Below are 18,857 nucleotides of genomic sequence, written 5' to 3' on the forward strand. Positions count from 1 at the left end.
GGAGCTGCTGAGTAAATTAGACTAAAGGTGAAAAGTGTGGGGTGGGCACGACCATGGGCCTTCACTGCACCCCCTCGATTTCTTCTCTGTTCGCATATTTTCCATCTCAGTTTAGGCAGAACACTGTGTTCTTGTGAAAGCCAGAGGGGCCCAGAGTCAGGCACACAGCCGTCCCAGGCCTCTTCCAGGGAGAACCCAGGGCCCCACCTTCCCAGGGACCTCTGTCTCAGCCTCCACCTATGCCTTCCTTTTGTCATCCATGTCATATGTGGAGTGTACCTCACTAAGAGGAGATGTGTCATGGCGGGAAGAGCAGGACATCTGGGTCCTATCTGCAAAGCCAAAGCCAGACTCAGGTGGCAGGTCCACAGATGGCTGCCCTGCTCTCCTGGGTACCAGGCCACGGGTTCGGTGTAGGGTGGAGGTGGGGGTGGTCTCGTAGGGCCCAGTGCTGGAGGAGCAGCTTGTGTTCCGTCCAGGAGATACAGACACCACTGGTCTCAGGTTCATTCTTCTGCGCTAGGTGAATGGTCAGCTTCCTGGGCCTCGGGCAGGTAGAGATATTTTATTACTGATTTTAGAGAGAGAAAAGGCAGGAAGGAGAGGGAAACATCAACTCATAGTAGTTGCTTTTTGTATGTGCCTTAACTGGGCAAGCCCAGGGTTTTGAACCGGTGACCTCAGCATTCCGGGTCGATGCTTTATCCACTGCGCCACCACAGGTCAGGCATCTGTAGAAAATTTTTGTGAGTTTATTGGAGCCAAACTGACAATAATTGCTAGAATGCAAAATCTCATCAGATTGAGAATATGCTCTAGAGAGCGGCAGTTTTGCAGCTTATTTTATACATTACAATCAAAGAAGTCGTAAGGGGTTTGTGAAATTAACTGGTGGTAGGTTAGGAAGGCAGGAAAAAGCAAAGGGGGAAATCTCTAAGATTATCTAAAGAGTAAAACAGAGAGCCATACTTCCGCTACGTTGGTGGGTCGAGAGTTAACAGTTAACATTTATAGCACGTAGAGATGGCAGTCAGGGAATAAGATAACAGCAAGGGGGTGTGTGCCGCTCTGCTGCCATGGGTCTGCCCTGCGGGTCTGGGGAAGGAGATTACTCTTGACATTCTGAAGGTACGTTATTTTGGATGCAAAAGGCAAGAAGTGACTTACCTGTCAAGACCTGCTTTTAGTTAGAAAGTTTTCATTTCAGATCATCCTGTGATCACTTTTGGTTTCTGGGTCTGTAAGGCTCGCCATGCAGGGCTCCCTGAGTTTGTCAGGTTTGGGATGTGGCCCCTTTTTTGTCCACAGGTCCCATACCCAGCATGTTCCTTGAAGATTGGGCACTCCCTCCCCATCTGAGATTTTGCTCACAATGGCCCAACCCCCCTTTTGGAAACATAAGCCACCATGGTTTGCAATGCCCTCCTGGGCCAGGGAGTGGGGGTTGAGTGTTGGGCCCTGTCCCCTGCCCCTCTGCTGTGAGCAAGCTGCTATCTCACCTCTCCCAGCCTGTCTAGGAGAAGAGGGAAGAGACACAGATGGTTGCTTTTCATGTGTGCCCTGACTGGGGATCGAACCCGGGATCTCTGCTGCCAGGCCGATGCTCTATCCACTGAACCAACCGGCCAGGGCTCCAAGTGCCTTTTCTAGGGCTCATGCCAGCCTCCTTTCTTTATGTCCCACCCACCGCCTGCTGGCCCATGAGGCCAGGTCTGGCTTTGCAGGGAAAACATTTATTCAGCAGCAGCTCATGGGCCCACAATAGCCCCATTGACTGGCCTACCCAAGGTGGGAGGGCAGACGCAGCATAGCCACTCCAGTAATGAGACCCAGACCCACAGGAAATCCACCTGGGCTGCCGCTGCTGCCTCGGGAAGATGGGGCCCCACCCAGGCACACTGCCACCACCCTCTGCCCCAGCCCCCTGCTTGCCTCCTCCCTTCTCATGCCAGAACCCTCAGCAGCCACTAATTGAATCCAGAGCCTCGCGTGGCTGGGCGTGACTCGGTGCTGACATCAACGCCCCAAGCCACAGGGCCTGTTCCCCAGGCCTGACTGGGCTGCCTCCTCCCTGCCAGGGTGAGGCTAGGGGCCAGGGGCTGTGACCCACAGATGGACACAGGCATGGGGCCTCAGGGTGGCTTGTTCCAGCTTCTCTGGGGCCACCTCCCCTACCATCTGAAGGGTATTAGGAAAAGATGCTCTGTATCTACATCACTGTCCCCAAGGTCCCAGCACTATCTCTGGCCCTGGCCCTGCTCCTGCCTCTGGTCTTCCTTGAAAATATTCCCACTTCTGGGGTTTTGGAAAACCAGGCACATCCCAACTGGAGAGTAAAGGGACATCACAGGGCCACCAGGGCTCCACAGGCCACACTCAAATCTTATCCTGTTCCTGGACCACTCACTCCTAACAGTTTCTTGCAGCCTCCCTACCCACCAGAGGGCAGCTGCCATTCATGATCTGTGATGCCCTTGACTAAGGCCATTCTCTGCAGCCGGAACAGGAGCCTGTGCCGAGGGGCAAAGGGAGTGCAGGGAAGGTGTAGGCACAGCCCAGGGCAGGATTCGTGGTGAGGCTGCCTTTCCCCCCATGGCTCTCAACAGGAGTCCTCCCAAGCCCAGGGGATGCTGGCCAGAGTCTGACATCTGCTAGAAAGAGGGGTCCTGACCCAAGTTCCCCACAGAGAGGGCTGTCTGTACCCCCATCTTCCCTCTACCCAGACCAGGAGCCCTAGGGCCATGCCAGAAAAACACTCATTTCATTTTATCTTTTATTTTTCTTATAAAAAGCCTTCATATCATCATTTGTCTTACAAAAACCAAAGTCCTTGTCTCTGAGTTTGAAAAACATTTTCCCAGAATAAATGGGAAAAGATCTCTTATAAATATATTTTAAAAAAACAAAGCAAAACTTGTTCCTAAAGTGTCTTTTCTTTCCAGTTTCTTTTGTTGCTTCGCTCCCTGGAGCCAAGACTGGGTTACATACACACCCATCCTTACCCACTCTCCCTCTGCTCCCTTTCTGGGGGCTTCCTTCACTGGCCCGAGTCTCCTTGGGTTGGGGGCCTGGCAGCCCTAGGCCCGTGTAACCAGCACACGGCAGAGCCTGCCCGCCCTGCCCTACAACCCAGAGGCTGCACTTTGCACAGGATGGAGCAGACACCATCCTCAGAGGCACGTGGGCTCTGGAGGCGGTCCTTAGAGGTCTTCACCTAGGTCCTAGCATCTTAGATGAGGAGAGCAAGGTCAAGAGGGGGACAGGGACTTGCTGCACTCACACAGCCCCTGCCCTGTCACGTCTTCCTCATCACATGGATCTGAGAACTTCTTGGCCTGGCAGCAAGAGGGCGCTGGCCAGTTCCAGCAGGGCTGAGAGCCCAGCCCAGTGGTCCATTACTCCCAGCTTAGATGTAGGGCTTAGTAGGAAGGGGCCCTTGGAGCCCAGGCCCTGGGTAGCCCATGAGTGGCACTTCACACTCAGGCCCACCAGGTGGGGCTTCCCCACCACCCTCTGTTGCCTTGGGGCCTGGCTCTAAGGGGGCCTTCACCCCCTCCAGCTCTAGGGGCCCAGGCCCCACCTGCCCTTTGCCCTGAGCTGCAGCTGCTGCGGCCCTACCCCGCCGCACGAAGTAGGCCGTCCCCACGGCGGCTAGCACAGCCAGGAGCACGGCAGCCAGGGCCGGCGCGATGAGAAGCGGCAGGTTGCTCTCGCGGGCCTGCGTGACTGGGGCATGATTGGAGCGGACAGCTGGGGGGGTGCGGGCCTCCCCACAGGCCTCCTCACCTTCAGGCACCCGCCCAGCCCCCAGGGGCCTGACACAGATGGAATAGGTGGCATTGGGCTGGAGCTGGGTGACCGTGTACTCAGCCAGTGAGGCAGGCAGCCGGAGCGTCACCGGCCGCTTGTCAGGGCCTGACAGGTTGCGGTAGGTGAGGCGGAGCTGCACGGCGCTTCCCTGCAGGTAGCGCTGCAGCCCTACCCTCAGGGAGGTGGGGCTCACCGGTTCGATGCTGAGCGGCAGGGGCCCGGGGGGCCGCAGTGTAGCTGCTGTGGGAGTGGGCCGTGGGCCCAGCCTCACCAGGCTTTCACAGTACAGGCCAGTGAGGCCCTCAGGGCACAGGCAGGCTAGGTGGCCCTGAGCCCCGAGGTGGCAGGTGCCCCCGTTGAGGCAGATGGATGCCGGGCAGTCCTGGGGCTGGGGATCAGGTCCCACGGTGGGTGGGGTAGCAGGGAGCAGGCTAGGGGCTTTGGCAGCAGGCTCCGTGGGGTTTCGCCAGGTGGGGGCTGGGCTGGAAGACAAGGGTGTGGGTTCCCATGCAGAAGACCTCGTGGTGGGCACTGTAGCTGTGGTCGTGGTGGCCGGGCAGCCAAAGTCAGCATAGTCGAGGTCCAGGAGCATCTGACCAGCGTTCTTGGGCGGGAAGTGGCAACGCGTCTCCTCTGGGCTGGCCAGTGCCACGCGGTTCTCCCGTACCCAAGGGCTGAACCAGCTCAGAGGGCACACGCAGTTGAAAGGGTTGCGGGCAGCTGCCAGGAGCCGTAGGCGGGGGAAGAGGCCTGAAAGCTCGTGTGGCAGGGCCTGCAGGCTCAGGTTGCTCAGGTCCAGCTCCTGCAGAGCTGTGAGGCCAGCCAGGTCCTCAGGCCGCAGCTGGGCAATGCGGGTGTTGCCGGCCAGTCGCAGGCGCGTCAGTCCCTGTAGGCCCCGGATGGCAGGCGGCACACGGTCCAGCTGGTTGTCTGACACGTCCAGGTCGTGGAGGTTGCGCAGGCGACCTAAGAGCCCCTCGTCCAGTTGCTGCAGCCCCAGGCCAGCCAGCCTCAGCGCCTCCACGTTGGCAGTGTCCAGGGTGCCGGGCTCCAGGGCCAGGAGGCTGTTGTGGCTGAGGTCCAGCAGCAGCAGGCTTGGTAGGCGCAGTGGGGGCAGTGCTCGCAGCTCGTTGTCCTGCAGCTTGAGCTCCAGGAGGTGGTCAAGGGCGTCGAAGGCGCCAGGCTGGATGTGGTGGATGCGGTTCTTGCCCAAGTAGAGGCGCTCCAGGCGCCGCAGGCCCCGGAAGGTCTCATTGGTGATCTCACGCAGCCTGTTGGCGGTGAGGTCTAGGTTACTGAGGTTGGCAAGTGGCCGGAAGACCCCACTGGGCAGGCTAGTGATGTGATTCTGTGACAGGTCCAGGAGCTGCAGACCTGGCAGACTGGCAAAGGTGTCTGTGTCGAGCGTTATGATGCCGTTGCTGAAGACGTACAGGCCTGCTGTGTCGGGCGGCACGTCTCGAGGCACCGTTGTCCCCTGGCGGGCAGTGCAGAACACTGTCTGTGGCTGGTTGCACTGGCAGCCAGATGGGCAGCCCCACACCCCAGGCCCTGAGGCCAGCAGCAGCAGCAGCAGGGGCAGAAGGACCCTGGAGCGCATCTTTTGGTCCCTGGAGACAGAGAGGAAAGAGGAGAATCTGAGTCAGGGGCCCAGTAAACAGCCATTCCAGGAAGGACCAAGAAGGGAATTCCGAGCCCTTCTCACCATTCCCTGCCCCCAAATCCAACAGCACAAAGGAGTTATGAAGTTATGAGTCAGGTCTCTAGTGCTTGGGCCCAATTCTTGTCCCAGCCCCATCACTTCCTCACTATATGACTTTGAACAATCACATGACCTCACTATGCTATCAGTTGATACTTCCTGCACTGTCACCAGGGTTTAGTGGGTTGATGCAACCAGAATGGGGCCCAGCCCCCAAATACTCAATGACCACGAACAATAATACCTTTACCTTAATCCCAGCCCTCCCACCCCTCTGTGGCTCAGAGAGAACACGTGGACAAAAAGGATCAGGTTCTGTGCCCTCCCCCCACCCCGCCACCCCCAGATCTCTGCTGAGGTGGACAGGGAAGCAGGAAAAATGGTGGCTCCGGGAGCAACAGCCCTTCCCCAAAGCTTCTCGGAGGGATTGGTGGGCAGTCAGCCCAGTGCGTAAGTGGAGAAGCTGGCTGCCCCAGGCCACCAGCCCCTGCCGCCACGCTCTACATCCTCCAAGTGAGGAGACCGCAGCAGGAAGACTTCACATGGAAACTATGGGATCGGTGTTTTTCCACTTGTGAAGTCAGACCTGCCCAGGACGGGAGCTGTGGGCTGGTCAGGATGTGGCCAGTGGGATAGTTCCTAGGAAAGAGAGCAGAGGAGCTGGAGCAATTGGCAGGTGACCCTTGGGGGGGGGGTGTAGGGAGGGAACCCCGGTCTTCATATCCCCACACAGGCACAGTGATAGAACTAGATGTGAGGGGCTCCAAGCCTCCCTGAGTTGGGGGACACTGGTGGCATGGTGGCCCCAGAGGCAGTGCCAGGTCTGGAAACACCCCCCCAGATTCCTTCATGTCCCATTTCTTGGGCTCCACTATGGGCCGGGCACTGAAGCAGAGCTGCAGCCCTACCCACGTGCCAGCGCCTCTGAGCGTTCACAGCCACCTCTTGTAGTGCCCCCGCCAGCCATTCCAGGTGGAAACTATTCTCACCACTCCCAGATGACAGAAAAAGGGGGGCTCCTGGAGGTGCAATGACTTGCTGCCATTACACTGCTGTGAAATCTGAGCCAGAGCCCAGGTCCTTAAGCAGGTCCAGGTGTGGCTGGGCCCGCTGCCTGCGCGGGGCCCAGTCCTGCTGAGGGGGTCGTGGCTCCCCTAGCTACTCCAGGCTCCGGTTTGTAGCTTGACCTGACCGAGACAGGATGGGGCCACAGCATGGGCCCCCTTCATTCAGGCTCCGGGGGGAAACCCAGGGACCAGCCCCAGCAGCAGTCCCTCTACTCTGGGCCCAGCTCAGAGAGGCCAGCACCCCTCCCTTCCAGGCACCTCTGTTCACACAAGGGCCTTTTGTGCTGAAGCTCAGCCTCCCCTTCCCCCACGCCAGCCAGCTGTCAGTCTAAGGCAGGTAACATGGCCCCCCACCCAGGATGCCTTCTGCCCTGCCGCCATCCATTGGGTGCCTCTCCTCCAGGAAAGGAGACTCCTGGAATATGAAGTGGAGGAGGGGCATGTGGGGAGGACACTGTGGTCTCAGACCAGTTCTAGGTAAAGGCCTGTCACCCTGTTTGGGCCCACCTATGTCTCGACCACTTGCAGGGTCCCCTCTGCCTGGGAAGTGGGGCCATTGGCCTCTGTCACTAGTTAACACGAACGCCCTTCAGAGGCTAGCCAGGGAGGCCTTCCTTGAGCCCTAGCCAGTGCTCCCTTCCCTGCTCTCTAGGGTCCTGGCTGCCTCATGCACCCCTGGACCTGCCATTGCCATCTCAGGGGGGCTCTTGCACCCTACCCAACCTCCTTCCCTGTGAGGACTTACTCCACCCTCACTGACTCAGAAGTGAACGGGTTCAGCCTGGCCTCCAGATGTGGGCTATGAACATCCCCCACCCCCATGTCCATGTGGGGGGTGAGCCACCTCCCACTGAATCAGCTCTCCTGGTGGAACAGGCTGGGGTCAGGAAGGGATCAGCCAGACTTGGGGTGGGAGGGGACCCTACGCGTGGCCAGCTTGACCACCCCTGTGACGTTGGCTTCCCATAGGACTTGTATAAGGTCACAGTTGTGAGCTCAAGCTCCAATCAGGCAACCTTGGGCCAGGAGTGTCCGAGCTGTAAGGTGTAGACATCATCAGTTCCTCTCAGCACCGAAGTTTCTCCAACTGTGCCGCAGGACATTTCAGAGTAGGCACCTCCCAAGACTGGGTCACTGCTGGGGGTGCTCCCTGTTCTGCATTGAGGAGGGGGACCAGCATGGGCTCTGGGCTTTGCTCCCTTTAATCAGTGAAGTCATCACAGGGGAGAAAAGTAGCGACTGCTATGGGTCTGTCTGGACCCGGAGCGGCAATGTGGCTGAGTGGCTGGGAGTGGAGGCTGCACCAGGAAGAGTGCATCCAGGAGACCCCAACAGGCAGCAGTGACCCTGTTTCCCACTCCGTAGGGGGCGGTGGTGAGTGCCTTGGCCTGGGCCCCGGTCCACCACCCAAGCAAGGAGTTGGCACTGGGGCTTTGGAAAACAGCAATGGGGACCGATGATTCCAGGGGCTCTGCCAAAAGGTGCCTGGCACCAAGAGCAGATCAGACAGCACCCCAGAGAGGACCCAGAGGGCCATGGGCGGGCAGGAAATATAGGCATCAGAGGGTAGGAGACCTTGGCCTCAACTTGGGCCCAAGTTCTGCTCCTAAATAGCTTCCCAAGTCCCTTCCCACCCATGGGCCTCGGTTTCTTAGTAGCCCTCCCTCACGCTCCAGAGTTGTTCTGAGCACCCAGTATTGTTTGTTTTCAAATGGGGAAGTTCTTTAACAAGTTCTGGAAGCAATTCTGCTAGTCTGGGTGCATGCTGGTATGTGTGTGTGCATTGGGGGTGAGGGCATCTCGTGGGGGGGTTGGGTCACAGCTGCCCTTCACCAGCCAGTTACAATTTCAGCAGCCCTGAAGGACCAGAAGCCTGGGCTTTGATATCTGATCTGCTGACCAGAGGCAGGGAGGTGGGACCTTTCCCTCTGCAAAGGGTGTTGGCAGTTTCGGGAGGCAGCCCTGGCATTCGGAGGGTAGAGGAGAGGGCAAGAGGGTTCAGGGCATCCATCTTCCACCTGGGTTCAACACAGCCTCACCCTGGCTTGGCCCTGCCATGGCTTGGTGGGGGGTAGGAGTGGGGTGGCAGGCTCAGAGGCCTGGGCTCTGTCGCTGGCCTTGGTGAAGTCCAAGGAATAGTGCTGGGATAGTGCTGCAGGCCGACTGCTGGGGTTTGCACCCTGGCTCTGTGGGTTTTCACCTCGGCTCCCGCTAGGGAACTGGTCATAGTACATGGTTTTCAGGGCTCTTAGTCTGTATCTGGAAGACATTCTGAGTGGTCTGTCTGCATTCATTCCTAAGGGTGTTAATCCATAAGACCTGAGCCTTGCCTTCTGCATGCGTGGGGACAGTGCCACGGTGTGAGAGGTGCTTTGTGCTCCTTTCAGCCCAGATAGGAGGCCCCCTGAGACGAGGCTGCGGCCTCTGTGCAGCGGCTGCCCGCAGCCTCCACCCTTGCGTGTGGGCGTGGGAGAGCAGCCTGACGGGGGAGCGCCTTGAGTTTTAGAGGGGATAAGGGGTGAGCTGTCCTTTGGCCAGCCCCCTTCAGCATATTGACCTCAGAGTGTGAGGAGAGCAGAGGGAGGGCTCTATGAGTAAGGACATTCATCATCTCAGTGCTCAGGGGGACCCAGAGTGCCCTACCTACTCCCAAGAGTAGGATACATGGAGGTACCCACTCACACAAAGGCCCTGGGTAAGGCAGGGGCTGGCAAGTGGGTGGAACCTGGGCATCAGATCTGAGGTTGAAGCATCTCACTGCTCCTGGGGAAAGACGGGCCAGGGTGCAGGGTCGAGTACTACAGAGCTGACCCTGAGGCCCTGGGCCTCTGGCTTCCAGTACTGGCCCGCCTGGGCTGGGCTGCTGCCGGCCAGGCCTGGCAGCAGCCCAGCCCAGGAGTCTGCCAACCCCCCAGGCAGGCGGGACTGTGCCGGCGGCCAGGACAGCTGGCTCCAGTTCTGCTGACGTGTCTGAGGAGGCTCAGGGCCCAGGTTGGGTCCACCCATCTCCCCATCCCTGGACAAAGCAGCCCTTGGCCCAGCAGGGTAGAGGTTGAGGTCTCCCTTCTGGGCCCTCATGGAAAGGGTCAAGAGGGCAGAGCTGTAGGTTCCTCAGAGATTGCCCTCTCTCCAGGTGGGGGGGGGGGGGCAGAGCCTGGCCCTGTGATTATACTGGAGGTCCCCACCAGTCTTGGCATCTCTCCTTTACCACTCCGACTGGCTCTGCTCATTCTATAGGTAAGACCCTGACACTCAGTTTGTGACCTCATCCAGTTCCCTTCCCTTTCTGGGTTCCCATCTCCCACCTGGAACCCCAGGGGCTCCTCAACCCCAGCTTCTCATCAGAATCACCCTGGCAGCTCTGAAAAGTCCTGGTGCCTGGACCCCATCCCAAGGCTAACGAAATAAAAATGTCTGGGGTGAGGCCTGGCAGGGCTGTGTTTTGGAGACACTCCTTGGCTAAGTCTCCCCTCCACCCGGGGCTCAGACCCTGGGAGAGACTGCAGAAGGGACAGTCTGGACAGAAGCTTGTTTCTCCTAGTCAGGGGAAGATCCCTGAGCAGGTGTGGCCAGCTGCTGGCACTGGGAGAAGAGCAGGAACCTGCCACGCCCCTGGTGGGGACCTTCTATGGCACTGTGGGTGACTGGGGAGCAACCAGACCTGTCAGCCCAGGGCAGGAAGATCAGTGACTAAGGCCAATCTGTGGCTCACATGGGCCCTCGGGGTGGTGGATGTGTCTCTGTCAGGAGAGCTGCCTCTGTTGGGAGAGGACACCTGCTGCCCCAGGAGCTATTCAGTGGCTGCGGCCCAACCAGAAATGGGCCAGTCAAGATGCCACTGCCAGCACACGCAAGTGTGATGCCACCAGGGCTGGGCTCAGACACAGGGCCTCCTCATACTGCCCTGTCCACACCCAGGGCCAGGTACCCATCAAGTAAGGTCCTAACCCTGCAATTAACCCTAAATTTGCCAGAGGAAGGCCTTACGAAGTCAGGCCACCACCTCCAAGCCAGCTGGGCTCAAGCTGTGTGGGGCCTAGACAGGGTCTGAGAAGGAAGTGGCAGAATCTAGGTCACCCTGTGGCAGAAGTGTCCCTTTCTGGGATCTATGAGCTGATCAGCGTGCAGGTGGGATTTATATAGGGAGCCACCACCCTGCCCTCCTTACTTACCACTGCTGCCTATCCAGGCCCCAGTGACCACCCCAGCCCAGCCCCTTCTCAGTGCAAGCCAGCTCTCTCCTCCCGCTTTAATTAAATCTCTCAGGCAGCCTCAGAGGAATGTCAGAGCCTTATTGCATTTCCCTGGAGGAGACTTCTCAACCTTGGAAAAGAACTGGCTCCTCGCCTGCCCCCACCCCCTAAACCCAAGGTGGTCCAAGGGAGCCTGCTCCAGCCTCTTCATACCCAGGGAAGCTGGAATGAGGAAAAGCGGGGGAGGCCTGCAGGCCCGGCTGGCCAGGCGGCCCAGCTAGCTAAGGGAAAGCAATCCGGCTGACTCTGGAATGTGGAAACCGATAAAAGGGAGAAGGCTGAGCCCGCCCGCCGGTGGTGCATGCAGACACCGCAGCACCCCTGCCCGCCCCCAAACATAGCCCTGCTCCAGTCACGCGCACACAGACACACGCCCACGCCAGAAACACGCCCAGTGGGCCGTGTTCTCTGTCTCTCTCTCTCTCTCTCTCACACACACACACACACACACACCCTCCCCCTTCTCTAAGAACTCTCACAAATTCCACAGCAGTGAGGGGAGCTGGTTTTCTTGGCAGTACAGAGCCTTGGGCTCCCCAGCCCAGGGAGGGGGACTCTAAGGAGAGCAGAGGGGAGCTCCAGAAGGAGTCACTAACCCATTTAGGTAGCATTGCTGCCCTTCCATGAGCTCAGGGTTTGCCAATGGTCAGGGATGTTTCTATGGGCAGAGGTTCACGCAGCCTTCTCTGCCACCAGGGCATACTGGCTGGCTAGTGCACTGAGATGGAATGTGCCTCCTGGGCCCAACTGGGACCCCAATTTTCTGTCCCCAGGAGCTGCCTAGATGAGGACTCAATGCTTTTTTTTTTTTTTTTTTGACAGAGAGTCAGAGAGAGGGACAGACAGGAAGGGAAAGAGATGAGAAGCATCAATTCTTCGTTGTGGCACCTTCGTTCATTGATTGCTTTCTCATATGTGCCTTGACCAGGGGTCTACAGCAGAGTGAGTGACCTCTTACTCAAGCCAGCGACCCTGCGCTCAAAGCAGATGAGCCTGCGCTCAAGCCGGCAACCTCAGGGTTTGAATCTGGGTCCTTCGCATCCCAGTCTGATGCTCTATCCACTATGCCATCGCCTGCCTGGTCAGGTGAGGATTCAATGCTCTTTACCTGGTACTTGTCCCAGGTCCCTCGAGACTATAGTGGGCGTGTCAGGAATGGGAGCCAGAAACTGTGGTCCCATCTCCTGCCCAGATAATCTCCCTGGCCTTGGGGCTGCCTGCCAGAAGGGCCTTCCTGGGGAAAGGAGAGGTCTGGTCAGTGTCTAAGGGTCTTATGTTGAACCCTGCCCCTATTTCCAAATTCTCAGGAGTGGTGCCATTTCAGTAAATGCCCTGGAATACGGACCCCCACTGATCCCATCTGACTCTTTGAACCCACAGGTCTCAGGGTAGCTGTTTCATTCTGCAGCTGCATGAGGCCAGGGAGGTAGAGGTAGGCCATGCCCAGGCTCCCAGCCTGGCACGAGTATGCTCGTTGTCCCTGCCCAGGTCCAGGAGAAGCCAAATAATGGTCTGGAGGGAATCCAGCTGGGCTGCTCATTACCAGAGCCCTCTTCCTGCTTCTGACATTCTGTTTACAGAAGCTCTGGGGCCTGATTCCCTTGGGAGAAGACAGCAAACTCAGGGGACTACTCTCCCATCCCCCCACCCACTTGCCTTAATGCTGTTGGGCCTTGTCAACAGCTGGGCTCTAACTGGACTTCACTGCCTGCTGGACCAACTCCAATGGAACCTACTTGGAGGGTACCTGCCCAGCCACTCCTTTATGCCCCCAATACCCAAAAGTCCAGCCTAGTGGGAAGGGACCTTTGAGATTCAGTCCAGTCCCCTGGCCCCAGATGCTTGTGGCTGGGGAGAGGAGCAGTAGGCTCTGGTGCCTGTCTCCAGAGCCTCACCTGCTCTTAGTGCGAAAGACAAGCAGGGGACACTGGAACTGTCAGGGTCTCTTCTCCCTTCCCACCTTGCAGACTCCACCTCTAGGCCCCAGGGGCAGATGTGGTCAGCTACCCTGGTGGGGTAACAGTTAAGGAATAGTTGGCACCAGTCAGCTGATCTGCCAGTGACCACAGGGGGACCTCAGCAGCCCTCAGGCCCCAGCACTGCCAACCCTGGGACACAAAGGACTAGGCTGGCTCCAGGCCATTGGGTTCATAGCCCAAGCAAAGCCCCTTCTCTGGCAGAGGCAGAGATGAAGCACGATTAATGCCTGGCTCCCCTAGGACAGCCAAGGTCTGCAGTGATGTGGAGACCGAGGGGTGAGAGGTAAGATGGTGCATTGGTACTTGCCAGCCACCCACTTACACCTCCCCAGGGCTGCATGCCTGTGCCCCCAGACCTGAGTGACAAGGGCCCTAAGGACCCTGGCCAGCCGATATGCCTACAGGCACCCGGGGCTTCAGGCCCAGAACCAGATTGCCCCACTTTAGTAGGTAAAAGTAACCCAAGACTATGGCGTGGCCATTCCTCAAAGGGGTTTGATTCATAAAACTGGCCATGCCAAGGGCCCAGTCGTGGGAGGAGGAAGCGAGGGAGGGGGTGTTTATTTTGTCTGCTGCAGCCCCGCCGGTCAACCGGTGAGCCATATACACCCGCGTGTGCACCCGGCCATGGGACTGTCCGCACTCGGTTGGCCCAGGTGATGATGGTGGGGGGCTGAGGGCCCATGCCCGCCCTTGAGTGAGTGTGCACGCAGCGGGGGGTCTGCGCGCTATATTGGCGCATGTGCATAATCTGCCTCTGGGGTGCTCCGGTTCCCGTCCGCAGCCCCCCAGCCCCTCAGACACTCACCGGACAGTGGCGGCGGGAGCCGGGCGGGGCGAGCCGCGGCCTCAGTTCTTCCCCGCCGGCCGGACCAGAGGGTTCACTGCGTCCTGAGGCAGCCGCGTCCGCTTGCCCCCGCCGCGGGCTCGGTCTGCGGAGTCAGCTTGCGGGAGGCGGGTCGCGCATTTAAGACAGGGGAGGGACCGCTGTGGGGGGGGCGGAGTCACTCCCCATTGGTCGGGGCGGAGCGAAACCAAGGGGGACCCGCCTCCCTTCTCCACTGAAGGGGGTTTTTGGCTGTTAGTCCTAGTCCTTACTCTGCTGCCTCCCAACCTGGCGAGTGGGAGAGACCCCGCCCCGCCCTGTCCAGAGTCAGGAGTCCTACGATCCAGGCAGGTCTACCACTTGTTTGCTTTATGGTCCGTTTTTCGTGTAGAAAGCAAGCTAGTTTGAATGCGAAGCGCCCCAAATCCGATGCCTGTGACACAACAGACCGCTGACATGAACTCGAGAAGCAGACCTGGAAAGGCAGGGGAGAAAGGGAGTGGAGCCTGGTGTGAGGACTCAAGCTCTATGACCTGCCTCAGGCTGTCAGAGCTTTGGGTTTTTCAAGAGAAACTGAAAATCTGGATTTTTTTTTTTAAGGTGAAATCTCTCAATATGCCATTGTTGGTAGCTAATACCAATTTCAGAAACCCCTAGGCAGGTTCTGCAGAGCCCTTCTGAGGGCCTCCTAGATGCAAACTCTAACACCAGATCTGAGTTCCGGGGTTCTTTTACCATGAAAACTTTAAGAGCTGTGAGCATCCCAACACCACCTTTCCCGTGTCTTAGATGAAGGGATTGAGACACAGGAAGAGGAAGGGATTCTCTGACCAAAGCCCCACAGTTACAGGCAGCTCCCAAACAGTGTGCATGTAGGAGTAAGGGACTGTGATAGGGTGGGAAGTTGGGCCTCACCGTCTGTGGGTGGAGCCTGGGTGCAGCTAGCTGATAGTGGCCCTTGATGGGGCAGGAGGGACCAGTGCCAGGGGCTGGCCAAGTCCTGAAAAATCCCCTGCCTTGGATGATTCCAGGAAAAGGCTCTGCCCTCCTCCCCCTCCATGTTTGTGGTCAGAGGCATGCCACAGAGCTTTGGGACCCAGCTCAGCTCCTGAGTTCCAGAGGGCCCCAGGACACCCACCTCCTCTTCTAGCGCAACCTGCAGCCAAGGTCTTTGCCTGAGCCAACTTGAGTCCCAGGGGGCTTGAGGGACTTGTCCCATAAGGCTGGGCTATACCAGTGGGGGTTGGGGAGTAGTCTTTGGAGGACATGACCATCTCCAGGAGGCGGAACAGACTCCATGTCCAGTTGCTACTGAGCTAAGCAGGGTCCAACTGCAACACTCCTCCCAGACTTCCCCTCTCAGCCTCTAGTCTCCTTAGGACCTCTCCCCCATAGGGCTCCTTTGCTCCTTTCCAGGGTAGGCAGAGGTCTGGACCCCACACCTGGACCCTTTGCTTATCTTGGTATTTGTGGATATGTAACATAATTTGTGAAACTGTCCCTGGACCAAAGCTGGCCCTTGGGTGTGTTTCATTCGGCCTATATGGGACTTTTTAAAACTTTGACGCCATTGCAAACATTAAAAATCTGGTGGTTAGCCTGACCAGGTGGTGGCGCAGTGGTTAGAGTGTTGGACTGGGATGTGGAAGGACCCAGGTTCGAGACCCCAAGGTCGCTAACTTGAGCGTGGGCTCATCTGGCTTGAGCAAAAAGCTCACCAGCTTGGACCCAGGGTCGCTGGCTCCAGCAAGGGGTTACTCAGTCTGCTGAAGGCCCGCAGTCAAGGCACATATGAGAAAGCAATCAATGAACAACTAAGAAGTAGCAACATACAATGAAAAACTAATGATTGATGCTTCTCATCTGTCTCCATTCCTGTCTGTCTGTCCCTGTCTATCCCTCTGACTCCCTCTCTGTCTCTGTAAAAAAATAAAAATTAAAAAAAAAAATCTGGTGGTTTCACATTAAAATGGGATTTCCCAGCTTGCCTTGAATAGGAACTCTCAGCTGGAGCCAAGTGGTAGCTGCCCCCTCTGACCAAGCCTCAGGCTCACAAGTCACCCCAGTCCCCACCACTCCCAGTTGTCTCACACGAAGCTTCACACACTCAGTTTCCTGAAGCATTTGAGTTTACAGTTGGTACCATGTGGCTCTGGTCAGACTGTCTGTATGCCTCTGCCTTTGGGTCCTGTTTCCCTGACACCCTCAGGAGTGTCCTCAGATGCTGTAGGAGGGAGAGAGTGCTGGGAGAACCTCCAGCCTAACTTTCCCCAAATAACAGATCTTCCTGACAGGCCCCAAAGCCTCTCACCTCTGCAGCCAGTTCTCAATGATCCCCCCCACCTGCCTAAATGGTTCATTCCCTGCCATGGTCTTGCGCCCTGGACTCAAACAGGCCATGCTCTCATCCCCCCAGAGGTTCAAACGTAGCTTCCAGGAGACCATTCTCCAGTTTGTTCATCTGTTCCTCATATGGCTTCAAGATACCACCCCCCACATGCCCTGTGGTGGTGCAGTGGCTAAAGCTTCGACCTGGAACACTGAGGTTGCTGGCTTGAAACTATGGGCTTGCCTGGTTAAGGCCCATATGGGAGTTGGTGCTTCCTGCTCCTCCCCCTTTCTCTTTCTCTTTTTCTTTCTATCTCTCCTCTCTCTCTAAAAATGAGTAAATAAAATAAAAAAAAAAAAAAAAAAAAAAGGATACCACCTCCTTTTAGACTCCGGTTACCTGGAGTCTCTGAGGGAGAGAGCTAAGGAATGTGAGGCAGAGCTTGGCCAAGGTGGCAGAGACAAATTCAAAGGACTTGGACTGCTTTGGACCAGTGGCGATGCCGGGACGTGTAGATGGGTGGGCTGGTGGGTAGGACCAGAGAAGGCCTATTGAAGCTGCCTTTCCCAGCAAGTACACCATGATAGTGGGAGAGCTGATAGAATTATCAAGGGCTGACCCCTCCTTCACGTGATCCACTCTGTACCACCATCACCCTGCATCTTCTGGGAACTGGGCTCAGGGCTAGGGGGCAAATCTGGGCCCTGAACAGACCTCTAAGTCGGAGCTCTCTTCAGTGTCACACCCAGATGTTAGCCTTCCCCCTGCGCTATGGCAGCAGGAGAGGTGCCTGTGACCCGAGCCAGCTCTTACCACCTCTGGCCCTCTGCCAGGCTGGGGCTTGGTTTGGCATTCAACCCAGACCAGGCTTGGCTTTCTTTTTTATTTATTTATTTATTTATTTATTTATTTTAGAGAGAGAGGAAGTGGGGGAGAAGGAGAGAAACATTTATTTATTGGTACACTTACTGATGCATTTGTTGGTTGATTCTTTTATGTGCCCTGATGGGAGAGTGAACCTTCAACCTTGGTGTATCGGGAAGATGTCTAATCAGTTGAGCTACCCAACCAGGGAACTTGGCTGTCTTTAAAAGGTCAGGCCTATGCCAGCTGTTGACCAGCCCTTGGGCCTGGTACCATGACCCCATTTCCTGGCCAGTGCCTTGGCAGGTAGGTTCTCTGCCTGAGGCAAGGAAAACTGGCTGGACTTGTCTGAGGAGCCTTCCCGGCCTTCTGTGACTTCCTGCCCCCACGCCCCCAGCACCTGAGTCAGTAGGCCAGCCAGCTGGGACTGATGGGGCGGAGGTGTAGCGAGGCCGGGTCAGACCTCGTAAGGAGGTTGGTTTAGAACACAGGTGAGCCACTGATGCTGCGGTGGAACCCACAGTCCCAGCAGTTTTCATCAAGGCAGCTGGAGTCGCCCTAGCCCACTTGCCTTCAGACTCTACCCTGAACCCATCACCTCTTGTTTCCATTCCTCCCACCCATTTCCACATAGTGATCTCTGCACAGTGCACATCTACTCCTATCTCTATTCTCTCTTCACTTAAGGTGTACCATCAGCTTTTCATTGCTTGTCTGATGAAGGCAGAACACTCCTCCTGATGCACCAGACCCGGTCTTACCTTGCCTCTATCCTTATCAAAGCCTCAGCCCCTCACCCTCATTGCCCTGGCCACCAGCCACTTTGTCCTCCATATTCCTCAAACAGGCCATGCACCTACCTGCCACATGCCCTTTGCTTATGCTGCTCTTTCTGCTTGGACTCTTTCCTACACATGGTTGATTCCTTTTTCACCTTTGGGTCATCGGGATCATCCCCTCTATCCTCTGCCATGTGTCCTCAGAGAACTTCTTCACATGTTGATCTGTGCGACTGTCTCCCCCTCTCTCTTGAGATCAGAGGTGGGGTCTTTTGTACCCACCTCCAGTCATACTTGGAGGCGGCGGAGTCGAGGACTGGGTTCAGACCAACTTGCCTAAGGAATGAATGGTTGAGAATGAATTTAGTGAAAGCCCTGTTAGAGCTCCGAAAGGGACCTACATTTAGCCTCCTCTGGAGCCAGCATCAGTGTGGGGGGCCCTCCTGCCTACCTCCTCCCCCAAGCAGGCAGTGGTCAGATCAGGTCAAGAAAGGCAGTTCTTAGCCCAGCTTACCCTGCCCTGCCCGAGGTAATTATAGGCTGTGTTACTCACAGGTGACCAGTCCAGGGCTCTCCAGGAAGCTGTAGAGACACCCAGGGCCCCACCCAGCTTCTCAGCTCACTCTGTAGCTCTCAGCAGGGTAGGGGGAAATGGGCAGCAGGCGAGCTTCGGGAAGCTGATCGAGGAGGTAGAGAGGCCTGTCCTGTGGTGGCACACTGGATAAAGTGATGACCTAGAATGCTAAGGTTGCTGGTTCGGGATCCCTGGCAACTGTGTGCTGGTGCTTCCCATTCCTCCCTCTCTGCCTTTCACTCTCTTCTTCCTATAATCAATAATTTTTAAAAATCTTTTAAAAAAGAGAGGGGTGTAGACAGGCAGGGGAAGAGAGGACTGGGCCTTCTGTTGCCTGGGTGAGGGATGAAGGCAGCTGCCACTGCTGGGTGACCTCTGGCCACTGGGACCACAGTGAGGACAGGGTTCTGTGTGGGGACAAGTGTCAAGGGGGGATCCAGTCCCATGGGACCCCAAGGACGTGAAACCAAGACTGGAAGCAAACAAATGGATGAAGACACTTGTCAGAGTTCTGCTGGGCCCCTCCCCCTGATACCCTGGGCTGGAAGGCAGCACTTACAGGGCTGGGGGCTCCAGAGGGGCCTCCACAGAATCTAGGGAGGGGCATTGTAAATCCCTAGGCAGCAACAGGGCACAGAGCAGCAGGCGTGCTGAAGGCTTCAAGCCTGCCCTCC

At 57.1% G+C, this 18,857-nt stretch overlaps 2 protein-coding genes across 5 annotated transcripts in view; one reads left to right on the plus strand and one right to left on the minus strand.

The window, feature by feature from the left end:
* The window catches only part of LOC136334611 (mitochondrial import inner membrane translocase subunit TIM16), an 83,425-nt gene that overhangs the window by 37,794 nt on the left and 26,774 nt on the right, over positions 1–18,857 (plus strand). The window lies entirely within an intron of this gene.
* VASN (vasorin) lies at positions 2,351–13,747 on the minus strand. The gene is made up of 2 exons (XM_066275058.1): positions 13,620–13,747; positions 2,351–5,420 (listed from the first exon to the last, which is right to left on the minus strand). Exon 2 carries the CDS (start codon positions 5,408–5,410, stop codon positions 3,407–3,409), a length of 2,004 nt encoding a protein of 667 aa, XP_066131155.1. The 5' UTR covers positions 5,411–5,420; positions 13,620–13,747; the 3' UTR covers positions 2,351–3,406.

Source organism: Saccopteryx bilineata, chromosome 4 (assembly GCF_036850765.1).
Source record: "Saccopteryx bilineata isolate mSacBil1 chromosome 4, mSacBil1_pri_phased_curated, whole genome shotgun sequence".
NCBI classification, from domain to species: domain Eukaryota; kingdom Metazoa; phylum Chordata; class Mammalia; order Chiroptera; family Emballonuridae; genus Saccopteryx; species Saccopteryx bilineata.

Coding starts and splice junctions, on each gene's coding strand:
- VASN (XM_066275058.1), bottom strand. CDS start 5,410: ATGCGCTCCAGGGTCCTTCTGCCCCTGCTGCTGCTGCTGCTGGCCTCA.